The sequence below is a fragment of the Plectropomus leopardus genome, chromosome 14 (genome assembly GCF_026936395.1).
Source record: "Plectropomus leopardus strain MGB_pleo_1.0 chromosome 14, ASM2693639v1, whole genome shotgun sequence".
In the NCBI taxonomy this organism is placed as follows: Eukaryota; Metazoa; Chordata; class Actinopteri; order Perciformes; family Serranidae; genus Plectropomus; species Plectropomus leopardus.
This window is the reverse complement of record NC_142189.1, coordinates 19,835,309-19,848,319: the sequence shown is the minus strand read 5'-3', so window position 1 is coordinate 19,848,319 and position 13,011 is coordinate 19,835,309. Positions and strand designations below refer to the sequence as shown.

General features: G+C 38.5%; 1 protein-coding gene across 4 annotated transcripts in view; it reads right to left on the bottom strand.

Moving 5' to 3' along the window:
* The window catches only part of ttll5 (tubulin tyrosine ligase-like family, member 5), a 65,376-nt gene that overhangs the window by 47,768 nt on the left and 4,597 nt on the right, over positions 1-13,011 (bottom strand). For 2 of the 4 annotated variants that reach the window (XM_088087813.1, XM_088087814.1), the window contains exons 2-11: positions 11,285-11,435; positions 6,647-6,753; positions 6,453-6,535; positions 5,613-5,719; positions 5,183-5,313; positions 4,971-5,053; positions 2,470-2,539; positions 2,295-2,379; positions 256-357; positions 62-153 (exon numbers count right to left, since the gene is read on the bottom strand). In XM_088087813.1, the coding sequence (XP_087943939.1) occupies positions 62-153; positions 256-357; positions 2,295-2,379; positions 2,470-2,539; positions 4,971-5,053; positions 5,183-5,313; positions 5,613-5,719; positions 6,453-6,535; positions 6,647-6,753; positions 11,285-11,435 (1,011 nt within the window). Of the gene's footprint in view, positions 1-61; positions 154-255; positions 358-2,294; positions 2,380-2,469; positions 2,540-4,970; positions 5,054-5,182; positions 5,314-5,612; positions 5,720-6,452; positions 6,536-6,646; positions 6,754-11,284; positions 11,436-11,601; positions 11,823-11,848; positions 11,948-13,011 lie in introns of those variants that run through there. The other 2 variants (XM_042500315.2, XM_088087816.1) reach the window with 2 other exon arrangements.

The following is a 13,011-nucleotide window of genomic DNA, read 5'->3' as shown; positions in this document are numbered from 1 at the left end:
ACAAAAGGAAAAGATGAAAAGGGTAAAAAAAAAAAGGGAAGAAAATGAAGTTTTGACTCACATGTGGTGTCCTTCCCCTCCTGCTTCAAATACCTCAACACTGCACTCATACTCCACTTGTTCCCATAATCCTCAACTTCAGGGTCATCGCAACTGAAAATGAAGAAATGCACTTCAAACGCTGGAGTTCTAACAAATGGACGAATCAATCAAGCTTCCCATAACAGCTCCACGTTCACTGATGAAAAAGGTTACCTGACATAATCGCTGCTCTTTTTGTTCAAACTGTAGTTAGTGAGATGCATGAACGTGTTTTTAATGTTCTTTGAAGTCCGGTCATATTTCACTGTGGCAAATCTGCAAGCAGACAGCATTTATTTGTGCAAGAAAGAAAAAAAAAACATCTGTCATGCAACAATTTCAATACATATCTTTCTGCTATAATGTCCACATTCATAAGGCTGACACTTGACTGAAGGATAGGGGCACTTTGGAGAGAGATTAGCTTCTGGCAGTGTTTGAGAGGAGTGGATGCCACATGTGCAATAATGAGAATTCCTTGGCACACACCGTGTACCTGAATACCAACACAACCCAAAGGAATGTCAAGAGATAAAAGTGGGATTCAGAATTTGGCCATGATTTATTGCTGGCAGTTGATAATCACGGCAGCAAACAAGAGGGCAGTGGCACTCAGCACGTACCTCTATCAGACCAAAATGAAGAGCCAGTTGTTCTATAAATCATCTACTCTCTCCTGACCTACCTGAGCCTCACAATGGCCTGTTCTTCAATTAATAAATGATTCTTGCTCTGAATAAGAACATCCAATAAATATAGCGCAATTACCCAAAGACATCATAAGATATGATCTTTAAACAATGACACAATCAGCAACATTTGATGTGCACATCCTCCAACTGGAACAATAGAGTGCTTTGTTTCAAAGTCACCACAGCGTACACCACACAGCTGCTGGTCTGAAGAGTTAAGGCTGCCCTCTTCTGGGCACTGACGGAGCACCTGTGGATGGGCCATGAACCTGGCAGTGTCTCCAACACTATTCATTTTTCAAACTGGTGAATGCATATCTTAATACTGAACTTACCTTTTTAAAGTAAAAGACTTTTACATAAAAACAAACTTCTGTTACATTCAAGCGCTTGCCAAATGAGCTCACACAATGCTGATTAAGCCTATCATCGCCAGGGAGGGCTCTCTGTATCTCACAGTATACCGGAGTTGTGGTGTCTTTTGCAGCTTTCCCATACTGGTGCACCAGAGGTGATGTGTTTTACGTCAAAGCCCAAGGCAACAGAGCAGCAGCTAGAAGTATGGCAGAAAATCCTAAAAACCCTTACACACAAAACTGACATCAAAGAACTAGTGGTGACAAAGGCACACTGTTGCATTGCCTCACATCATGTGTCTCGGCCTTAAAATTGCACTAGAACGCATTGCGAAACACTACATCCTTAGGGCTACTAGCACATACTTTCTGCGCCAGTGTGAGAGGTAATACCTCTAAAACCAGCACACGGCGGTAGCCTGTATGCATCATCCAAAAAGGTAAAGCAGAAGACAGACCCAACGCATTCAAGATGCTATTAGCATCCAGCCTATTAGCACATTAACAACACAACCTAATGTTAGAAGAACAAATGATGTTTACCGTGTGCCAGTAAACATTAACAAAAACAATTATGAACTGTTTCTGCTTTAAAGATCAGTGGTTAATAAAAAAAATGTAACTACATGCTGAACAATAAGCCTGAACAGCAGGAAAAAGTGGACAAGGGCCGACTAGTGCCCTAGTAACAGTGTGGGACACAATGATCAATGCATCAACAGATGCTCATGACCAGCCCAAAATCATGTGTCAGGGCCCTAAGGAACATCCAAACAAAGTTTCTGGAGTGGATGCTCCAGATAAAAAACAGAAACTTGGCATTCAGAGACAGGATTGAAGTTAAAGTCAAAAAAAGAGTTGAAAAGAGCACTCCTGAGGGCAGGGAGATGCAGCGAGCTAACTTGCAGATATACATTATAAGCCTGCGTCAACTGTGTTCGTGCGACTACTCTCATTGCCAGAAAGGGGAGGGAAAGGGGAAATTTTACACTCCAATTTTAAAAGTTACATTATGGACCTTTATGTGTTATTTACATCTTCTCTCTCTCTCAAGGCAACAACTGTAAAAGTATTTGTTGTAATTGTTTTGCCCCGTAGATCAGCCATCACCATAGTATCAGGTAATCATGTCACAAACAATGCAAAAACCTCACATACAACTCACCTCGCCAGGCCCTCCTCATACACGTAGATGAGGACCGGATCATACGATGTCACCAACACATACAACCGCACGTCAAACTTGAACTCTGTGAACAAAAAAAGATTCAGAATTCCAAAAACAATCTTTTACAAATTAAAATGTGTCTGTAGAAATTAAGTGGCAAAGAACGACTCACCATCTATCAGTAGTGGGTTATTAATATAGCGAGACACCAAGATGTTCTCATCCATTGAAATCTGATTTGGCTGCAGGTGATAAACAGAAACTAATGTAAGACGATCTAATCAACAATGAAGATAATGAAAGCAGCAGATTATAATTATCTTAACATGCTCAAAGTGTCTTGCTGTGGTGGGTATGGAGGGAAAATGTCATCAGTTGATCAGGTAACATAATGATATTGCAGATTATTGACTACAGTGATGGAAATAGATGGAATTTTCAATGGGACAATGTTACAAATACACACTACATTTCTCAATAGCAGAGTATAAATAGCATTTCCATGGCAAATGCACTGTTTTTTTTAATGTCTCACAGCCCTCCATACTGTATATTCATTCACATACAACAGCATTAAACACTAAATTCCAACTAGATGATGTGACACTGCTGTTAACCATTAACATCAAAGAATCATCACATCCAGAAAAGTTGGAGACGGCAACGACACTGGCCATAGCGGGTCAACATTCAATAACAGCCTATAAAAACACAATCTGGTGGTGGGAGATGGGTCATTTATGAGGTTGAAATGTGTTGCAGGTGGCGAAGTTGAGAAGAGATGGGACGGAGGAGGAGGAGGGGAGGCGGGGTAACCTCAGCGCTGGCTACAGTTCAGAGAGAACCTGAAGCAAAAAAAAAAAAATGAACGTATTTCTTTCTTCTCTCCAAATATCGCTCTGACATTCTTTCCACTGTTTCATAAAAATGCCTGAGAAGAAGAAGGATCGTGCATATGTTTTCCAAGAGTGAGAACCTTGTTGAGCTCCTCTCAAAAAGGCCGGGGCCTTGGAAGAGTGTGATTTACTCCACAAAGCTTATTAATGTCTGAAACACTGGTTGATACTTATTTCAAAGACAGCTGTATCTGCACACCCCTCCGCACACACAAATAACATCTGGCCAATGGACTGTTTCAGTTCACACAGTATTTTTAAAGTCAGTATGCTTTCGGTTAACTCCCACTAGGTTTGTCATCAATCTGAATTTGTGTTAAAATTTTTCACACAAATAGAAATGCTGCTGGTAACGGTAAGTAATATTTGGTCAGCTCAGTTGTTTGTCGTCTGTGCTGACCTGAGCTAACCATCTGTTGGCTTTGGGTCCAATATGACTGATGAGTGGCATCTTCTCACACACTCTCAGCAAGAAAGAAAATCAGCATATATACCCGGATGTCAAACCACTTTAACAAACTGCTTCATACAGATCTCAAACACAAAAATAGTGTCAGAACTTGGTTTAAACCTTCATTAATGTCCTGTGTGCAGTGACAGAGTGTGCTGCTGTAATCCCTCATATTCAGTGCTGTTTATACACTGTTTTTTTTTTTTTACAAAAAGCATATTAAAAAACATATTTTTAAGTGATTGGCTGTTTCCCTGTTCAATTTCCCTTAGTAACTTAACAAAACAAAAACTTAGAATGACCTTCAGAGTAATTTCTCAAGAAAACAAGAAAAACTTGAGAAAAGTCAGGAATAAAATAAACAACATATATTTTGATTAAGATATTAGAAGGTCCTGTTACCTGGTGGTTTTTCAGGATCTTTCGGTTCCGGGATAAAAAGTTACTGTCACTTATTTTTTCATTGTTATTCGTTGAAAGTTGTAGTTCGTTACGTTATAAAGAAAAACTTTTTCATATTTGTTGACATTGTTGCTATGTTCACATGGCACTAAATAAGAAAGATAATCTGTGAGATAAATCATATTCATCTGCCTGCACTATTGCCTTGTAGCACTTCTAGTGGCCTTCCTTCACGTGAAGGAAAACGACCAATCAGAGCTGAGAATTCTCTATTGCAGCTGTCAATCATGCTCGTGAAGTCCCCTCGAAACTGTTGAACTATGTAGCACTGATAAAATACGAATTGAGATTCTGCACCTGCAAATGTTTTCACAAACATATTTTAGTGTACTGTTTAGCTGTAAAACGAGAAAGTTTGGGACCCGGTCGAGCAGAATAAAACACTCCCAACAGCCAGATCACAGATCGTCTCATGAATATAGTGACCATTTCAACAAGCATGACAAAAAGTTATTTTCATAAAAGTTACCAATTTTAGCTTTAAGTCAGTTTTCAAGAAAAAATGCCAAACACGCTCAAAATCCAGTAACTCAGATGTTAGGATTTGTTGCTATACGCTGTTTTACATGATAGTAAAATGAATATCTTAGAGTTTCAGACTGTTGGTCGCGCACAAAAAAAAAAAATTGGGCTCCAGAAAATAATAATGTTTATATTTTACTAACTTTTGATGTTTGAGAAAATAATGGGTGGGTTAATTGATAGTGAAAATAATTAGTTGCCATCTGTCCATTCTACTTTAATCTCTTCTTCATCTCTTTAAGTCCTTTAAACCCAGAAATTCAGAGAGGAAGAAAACTATTTACAGAGTCACAAGCCAAAAATGCCTTCTAGAATGATAACTCCTGCTGGCAAATCACTCACATTGCTGACCAAGTAGATGCCTCGCCCTCTTGAAGATGCTACTGGTTTAATAATCCAGGGGCCCTTGTCCTTGGCAAAACAATCTGAGATTGAGGAAAGACAGAAAAGAAATAGCATAGTGTGTCATGTATAGGTTTAGAATGGGCAATGATTGTAATGTATCCTAAAGAGAAGTCTAATTTGATAAACAGTTAAGTTGAGAGATGTCTTACTGCAGAATTCCTGGTACTCGGAGGGCAGCACAAAGGTTTGAGGAACAATATTGAAGTTCTTGAAGCCGTGAGTCTGCTGCATTCGCTGGATGTTTTTATACAGACGGTCTTTGCGTGTCAGTTCATATGACCTGGAAATGAGCAGAGCCTCCAGTTTTTAAAAATCCTCCAGCACTCCGCTTCACAGCTCAGACACTGACAGAACCAAAATATACGCAATACATAACAGCAATAGATCGCCCTCTGCCTGACAGTGTGATTCATTTCATGTTTCAGAGAGGCACCGGTCCAAACTAAATGCGCTTTGCAGTGGAAGCCAACGAACACATCGCCTGAACTGAACGGGCTTAGAATGGCTCAGGGGTGATATTTATAACACACAAAACAGTGGCAACACACTCTTATGTTAGAGCGCTCTATCATACTGTACCTGGGAAAGTGGTTGACCTTCTGAAAGTCTTGAAGGCTGCGTAGTATGTAAGGCTTGAGGTGAGATCCTGTCCACATGAGGTTAAAGTCATTGCTGTTTGGGTGAACCTATAAAAACAGACAGAATGATTAACGCTGATTGGCAAGATGGATCAAATCATTTAGATTCAGTGCACACAAAGTAAATTTGTAAGAGTTTCTAGCCACCAGCGGCAGTATTATATCCTGACATCCATCACATATGACAGCTTGGTTAAATCTCAAAAGCAGATCAGACACACAACCTAAAGAAACACAGTCGGTCCTCCAGAAATTATCACAAAAGTAAAGCCAACTTGCAGATTTTCATCACCCTGATATTATTTTATCTGTTTTGTTTTGTTTTATTCCAACAATTCGTTAGGAGGCAGAATCCACATGGCTGCTCGGCGTCTCGGGGAGAGCCAGATGTTTGCAATAAAGCCTTATTAAAGTTTGGCTCTGTCGCGGCTGTGGTAGACACTCGTCTGCCTTTGATGATGGGTTAGCGGGAGTCAAGAAGCATTGAAATGAAATAAAAAGGGAATTAATTGTAACTGCTTGGAAAGAGCCATAATGGGGATTGTGTGCCCTCGTGAAACAGGATTAATGCTCTTGAGGTCATATAGTTTTTTTTTCCATGCGTGCATTCCTGAGCTTTGACATCGGCATTATCAGTCAAAGGAAATAAAAACAGTCCCGCTATCCCTTATCCTACACAGCAGAGAGGTACATAAATAACATGTGCGGCTAAAAACAATGCTTTTTTTTGCAAGATCTGGGCTAATCTTTTAAATTTGCATGATTTACTGGAGAACATTACCTCATGGAATCCGTGATTGGTGAGTATTCCTCGTACCAGGCGGCTCTCTGTGCGCACAATCTTGAAGGCCATATTATATCTCTCTAGGGATGACAAAATATTCTTTATGTCAAACTTATTGAAGGCTCCACATTTTAATTATAGCATCATTACTTTTCTCAGTCATTCTGCAGCTTTATCAAATTGCAATGTACCTCCAGTCGAGCAGATGTTCCCATCTTTTGTAACAGCTGCTTCAGGGAAAAACAAGAGAACCGGGATGGTCTTGCTGAGGCCACTCCAGGCAATGCAGGGATGGTCTCTGGTGGACAATAAAATGATTTAATACACTTAAAGTTAGAGGTGGATTTTATAAATGTCCACAAAGTTTGGGAGCCAAAGAAGAGTCAAAAAGCAAATATAATGGCAATTCCCAAACAGCTGGAATGCTATATAAACAGGGTGGTATCTGATTCTTAAATGTAATACTTTTTAAGATCTTTTGTGAACTTTCATAAAGAAAAGCTTGACTCATTTTGACAAAAAGAACTCGAAAGGTGAATAAATTAGATTATATCAAATGTTTGTGGCAATTAGGACCTCACAAATTCAAATTTAAGACTTGTATGACTTTTAATATTTTAAAACTGAATTTAAGACACTTTAAGACACCCTGGTAAAACATAAATTAAATCAGAAAGCAATTACCTGGAAATGCTTTTTGACATATATGTATCTATCTAAAAACTTTGTAGGGTTGTTTTGAACAGGAAAATTTTTGACATACATATATTGTTGTTTTCTGCTGCACTGCAGGAATAACAGTATTTCGTCTTTTTTATGGTCACAGATATGAAAAATGATAAACTGCACTTGAATCTGGAGTTCTTTAGTTGAAAACAGTCTAAAGACTTTTAATGATTGACTTGACACAGTTTATTATTCTTTTGTAAATATACACTCACCCTTCAAAAATTGGGACCGTGGCATGCTTACTACTGTGCAACATCCAGTTTTCTTTTAACAACATTCAGTCAACGTTTGAGAAGTAAGGACACTAGTTGCCAAAGATCTGAAAGTGGAATGAATTTCTCAAGATACACAAGCATGCCCCCTGAAATCTTCAAGATTTAAAGACTGTCTGCGTGAAAGAATGGGCCAAAATCCCACACAAGAGCTTCTCCAAGTATTAAATAATTTTCAGTTAGTGTTCAAAACTTTTTTCCTGTGTCATCCCACGCATATTTTTTATAGACTGACATTAGATTGAAATGTTATGATTTCTTTATCAGAGTTTTTCAGTATGTTGTTGTGTTTATACCAGTGTCTTGTCTACATTTCATGTTAATAGCTGCATGAGAAAAATGTGTAATGGGGAGAAAAACTGATGTGTTGAATGTACTTATGTTTCTCGCTGTATATCATATAACATTCTCAAATTAATGCATTCTGTTTTCGTGTAAGTTTTACACAGTGTAGCAACTTTTTCAGAATTGTAATCTGGACAAATAAATATTTCACACAGAGAAAAATGTTCCTGAACAAAATCATGTAGCGATACTCTGGTGTTCTGTCCTAGATGATGTAAACTAACCTATATGGGTAGTTTACCTGATGCTGGAGGGATGTATCCTGACATGGTGTTTATTTCACTCAGGCAGATAGACACGGAACCACACATGTTTTCGGGAGGTGCTGGGCAATAACAAACCCATGTACTGTACTGACAAACACCCCTGTAAAACTGCAGACTATCTGATAGTGCCAGACACAGCCCGCTTATCAGGGGCTAAAAATACGATAAGGTAGCATGATGATGGAGTAGAACTCAATCAGGCATGGCCGCTCTTGATAAGGAGGAGAGGCATGTAAACAATTGCTGTCCCTAGCTTAAGTATCTACGTATTTCAAACAAAGCAGCAGATATCTTTTCCACTCTGGTGGCTTTGCTGCACACCCTTAAACAAGGTGTTCGGATCATATTTAAGACTATTGTTTATTTTAAACATATACCACATTTATGACTTTATACACACACGATATAAACGTCCTACACAAGAAGCTAAATTGTGACCTTCAAAGTAATAATTCAGAAAAATGTGACTATTTGAAGGTCAGGTGTGTAAAATTTAGGGGGATTTAGTTGCATCTATTGGTGAGGACTGCAGATTGCAACCAGCTGAAACTTCTCCCAGATAAAAAAGGTTTTATCCAGGAGCCGAACTAACTGCAGAGGTCTCTTCCTCTCTAAAACAAACCAATGCCATCATTTAAACCAGTAAAAACACTAAATAAGACAGTTCATGTTAAAAATCAGTGTTTTACTTACACTGCTTGTCATGGAGAGGCTGCTAACTACAGTGGCCGGCACAAAAACATAAATGTGCGTCCTTGGCTACTATAAAAACCTGGCGCCGAAACATGCCAATCTTCCTGATGAGGACCTGCTCTGTATGTAAATACAAAGTGCTCCTTCTAAGGTAACATAAATAACTATTCTTATTTTCAAGTGATTATACACCAAAGAAAACATACTTACCAATATATCCCCCTAAATCCTACACTCTGGACCTTTAAGTTGTAAACATTTGGTTAAATACGTAACACCACCCATGCACTTACATGTGTTTGTCTTTGTGCATGTTGTGTTTCGCGTGGAGGTGCCTGTAATGCAAAACTTTGTTGTCCTTTGCATTATTTAGGATTGGCTGTCATCATTATCTCTTACATTAGGTCCACTAATATCAACTGCCCCAAAACAATGAGTAATAACATGCTAGTCAGAGTTGAGAAGAAGATTTAAAACAGGACAAAATTAAATGTGAAGGCGATACTAGTTTGGTAAAAAAGTTAAAATCAGTCAGCATGTGCTGAAAATTATACATTTCCAAAACATATAATCAAAGTGTTTTACTATAGTTATGTAAAGGTAACCTTTTTTTATGAACTCACTGCTCTGGTAGCATCTGATCTCCAAGCACACAGCACTGGTCACCTGGAGGTTAAACCCTAATACTAAGCAATCCAAACTAATTCAGGTGATGGAAATTTGCCTAAAAGCAGCCACAGTGGCTCTCAGTATGCTATGACTAAGCGAAGCTTAAGAGGGAATTAGTTGGCAGAGACCAGATAACATAGACCAACTGTTGCAGCCATGATCTAGAGTGAGATGCTTTTTTCTGTCATTCAGTTAATCTCTCATCAATTATGCAAAAAGAAAGCTACCTGAGGGCGTCATTTTCTCTAAATGTATCTTGGCATTAATTAATAAACAGGGCTCAGGATACCCTCTGTAATCCTGTAAAGACTACATTATACAACAATCAATACGCTATAGCAAGTGGCAAGCTGGTGCAACCAAAAAATTTTTTTTTAAATCTTTTAGTTACCATGGTGTCACATGAATACTGTCTCCAGAGGGAGTTATTGAGGCGAGGTATTACAGGAGGATCAGTAGGCTAAGAACCTAACTGACACTGAAGGCAACATGCGTAACTCAGACAGCCACGTCCACAAGCTACAGGGACAGTGAGCATTATCATCTCCTTCGTTTGCTATAAAAGCAACTCAAACATATCAGGGGATGTCTTGAAAGAGAAAATACTCCCACTAATGTGTGTGTGATTAAAGAAAAAAATGAAACAACATATAAAGCACAAAAATGAACACTCCTTTTTAGGAAGTCATTGGTGTGTTCTCATGAAGAAGTTTGCAAAGACCTATTTTTTAAAGGTTAAATCAACACTGAGGTGACTCTGAGGTGATTTTGCATTTGGATGTGCAACAACATCCCTTTCAAAGATTTTTGGGGGGAGTTTTTCCTGATCTGAATCAAGGACCTAAGTCCTAAGTTGCACTCCCCTCTGGCAGGAGTCTGCGTACCATCAAGACCAAAACCTCACACCAGAAAAAACTGCTTCTTCCCTACTGCAGTGGACCTTATTAACATGACCCTCGCCATAGACACTGTCTGTATGTGTTACATTGCCACATATCTTTGACTATTTTTACACATTGCATATATTTGCCCCACTGTGACCTTTTACACATCCCCTGCTGAATATTTTTTACACAAAACTGTACAGCTTATTCTGAAACACCTACATTGTACATATTTATTATGCTATAGTACTTTTTTAAAAGTATCTTGGCATTTTTATTTTTACTTTATTTTATTTCTCTCTTCTATACTGAAGTTCTTGAGTGCCTTGTTTTTATTCCTTTTAACATTTATTGTGTGTTTAATGTATACACCAAATTCCTTGTATGTAAAAACATATTTGCTAAAAATTATTTTTCTGATTCTGATATATCACACAGACTGAAGTATGTGTAAAGGGACATGGGAAAGAAAAAAATGATAGGCAAAAACATTGATAGAGAAAATATCTGTATGTTTTACAAATGTTTTTATTACATCTCTGTGTGGACTGCCTAATTGTCACATTCACTGAGCGCTTTTGTGACATGGTGCAAAAAATGAAACTGATGGTGGAAAAAAATGATGAATTTTTTACAACATCTACTTTTTGACACCATCTATTATTTTCCTCTGTCTTTTTCCACCATCCTTTTTTTCTCCTACATGTCCCTTTAGGGGCTCCGTAGTTAACCCCTCAAAAGGGTAAACGATATTGGGCTTAATAAAAGTGACTTAACTACGAGAAAACATAAACATGACAAGAGAAAAATAGCTCAACTTCAAGATTAAGGGGCGATTATTAAATCAATGCCACTGAGTGGAAGGTGAGGCTTTTTCCTTCTTTAAGCTCCAACAAATCGCTTCTGGTGCAGACTGCACCACAGTCAGTATTATGTGATCCTAGAGCAGGCAGATTATTATGAACACTTACTCTTGCTCGTCCTCTGAGGAGGATTCAGAGTCCCCCTTATCTCTGACCACAGCTGGCATCTTCACAGTAAGAGGGGACGAGCTGCCCGAAGGAATCTTCCTGGGATCAAGTGTTTCGGTTTTACCATGGCACCTAACGCTACCACCTCCAACTGCAAAAACATGATGAACAGCTCAGCTCGGTTCACATAAACGTCAGTCCATTCATGCAAAATATTATATTAATAGCAACGTTACAAAGGCTCGCTAACAAAGACTGTACGGTTCCGAAACAGTGCTGCATATTTAACACACACTCAGCCTGCTTTGTAGCGCTACCTGTAACGTTAGAGGTGGTAAAATGATCTTTGTATCACCGTTACAGAGGACAGAAGACGTTTAACACTGACACAAAGCCAAACAAGCGTTAGCTAAAGGAGACTTGTCGTTACAGACATGTTTCTAGAGGTACGGGAAGCTAACAAGGTAAAGTCTGCTAAGTTTAAAACCGCCTAAGTAACGTTTTTACAATGCCACACAAGTACAAAGCAACATAAACTTGTCTTTATCTCTGAGAGGCTGCTACCTGCTAGCTAGTTGGTATCGGCAGGGCCAGTTGATCATCGCGGTTAATCTTCCTGGTAACTACAACAACTGAGTAGCAACTGAGGAGGGCGCATGCGCATCCAGAGGCGGGACATGCGGCGGACAAAAACAGAACCCATGCCCTCTGGGTAAAATGGTAAGGGATTGTTCTCTATTTATCAGAGCAGGGGGTTGCTGAAGTTTGACCTTTACCGTTTTTTTTTCTTTTTTGACACTTTCCAAAGCTACAGTTATTTATCCTTGAGCCTCCCTGAGTGACTCCCTTCACCATAAATTGGTTGTTAAATTTCAATATCATTTGATGTTTGAAGGTTAACAGTTGAAGACAAAATCCTGGGGCACATTCAGTCTCAAAATGGTGTGCAACCAGTACCTTAAAAATACAGATACAATGACTAAATTATAATAATAATCATAATAATAACAATAATAAATTACATCTCTTTAGATACTGTGTGCAACGTTTTGCTATGGTTTCTGTATGGAACGATATGTTTCCTCAAAACAGTGTGAACTGGGTCACGATAAGAGTATGAATAATATGATGTTAATTCCACTACAGAAGAGACTTAACGATCACTAAAATTAGGTGGGTAAAAAAAGTAGATATCGATATCAACGAGAAAGCCTTGGTTTCGAAGCCATGTTTCCTTGAAAAACTGACAGTAAAATAATTGCTAAATACAGTCATTTAAAGTAGTATGCCCATTCCCTTCGCAAAGATAGGAAAAAAAGGCCCTCCCCAGTGCGTAAAAAATTATTTGACATACCTTACCCTTTTGCACCACCCATTCCCCTCTCATAAATAACGAACAGTGCCTAATTTCCTCAAATAGCATACCGTGCAGGATCAAATATGCTATGTGTTTCTGTGTTTTTCGAGTGCATATAGTGCTTAAATATATGTGAAATTTAGTTATTGAAAACATTGAGTTGAAAAAGTACAAGTTAAATCCAAACTGTTACTATTGATACATGAATGGCACCAGCATTACATTTTTATTCATTCATTATTATTATTATTATTGTTGTTGTTGTTGTTGTTGTTGTTGTTGTTGTTGTTGTTGTTGTTGTTCCAATGACACCTCCGGGGCTCCGTACATTCCTCTTCCTTCACTTGAACAGATATAACGAAAACATAAG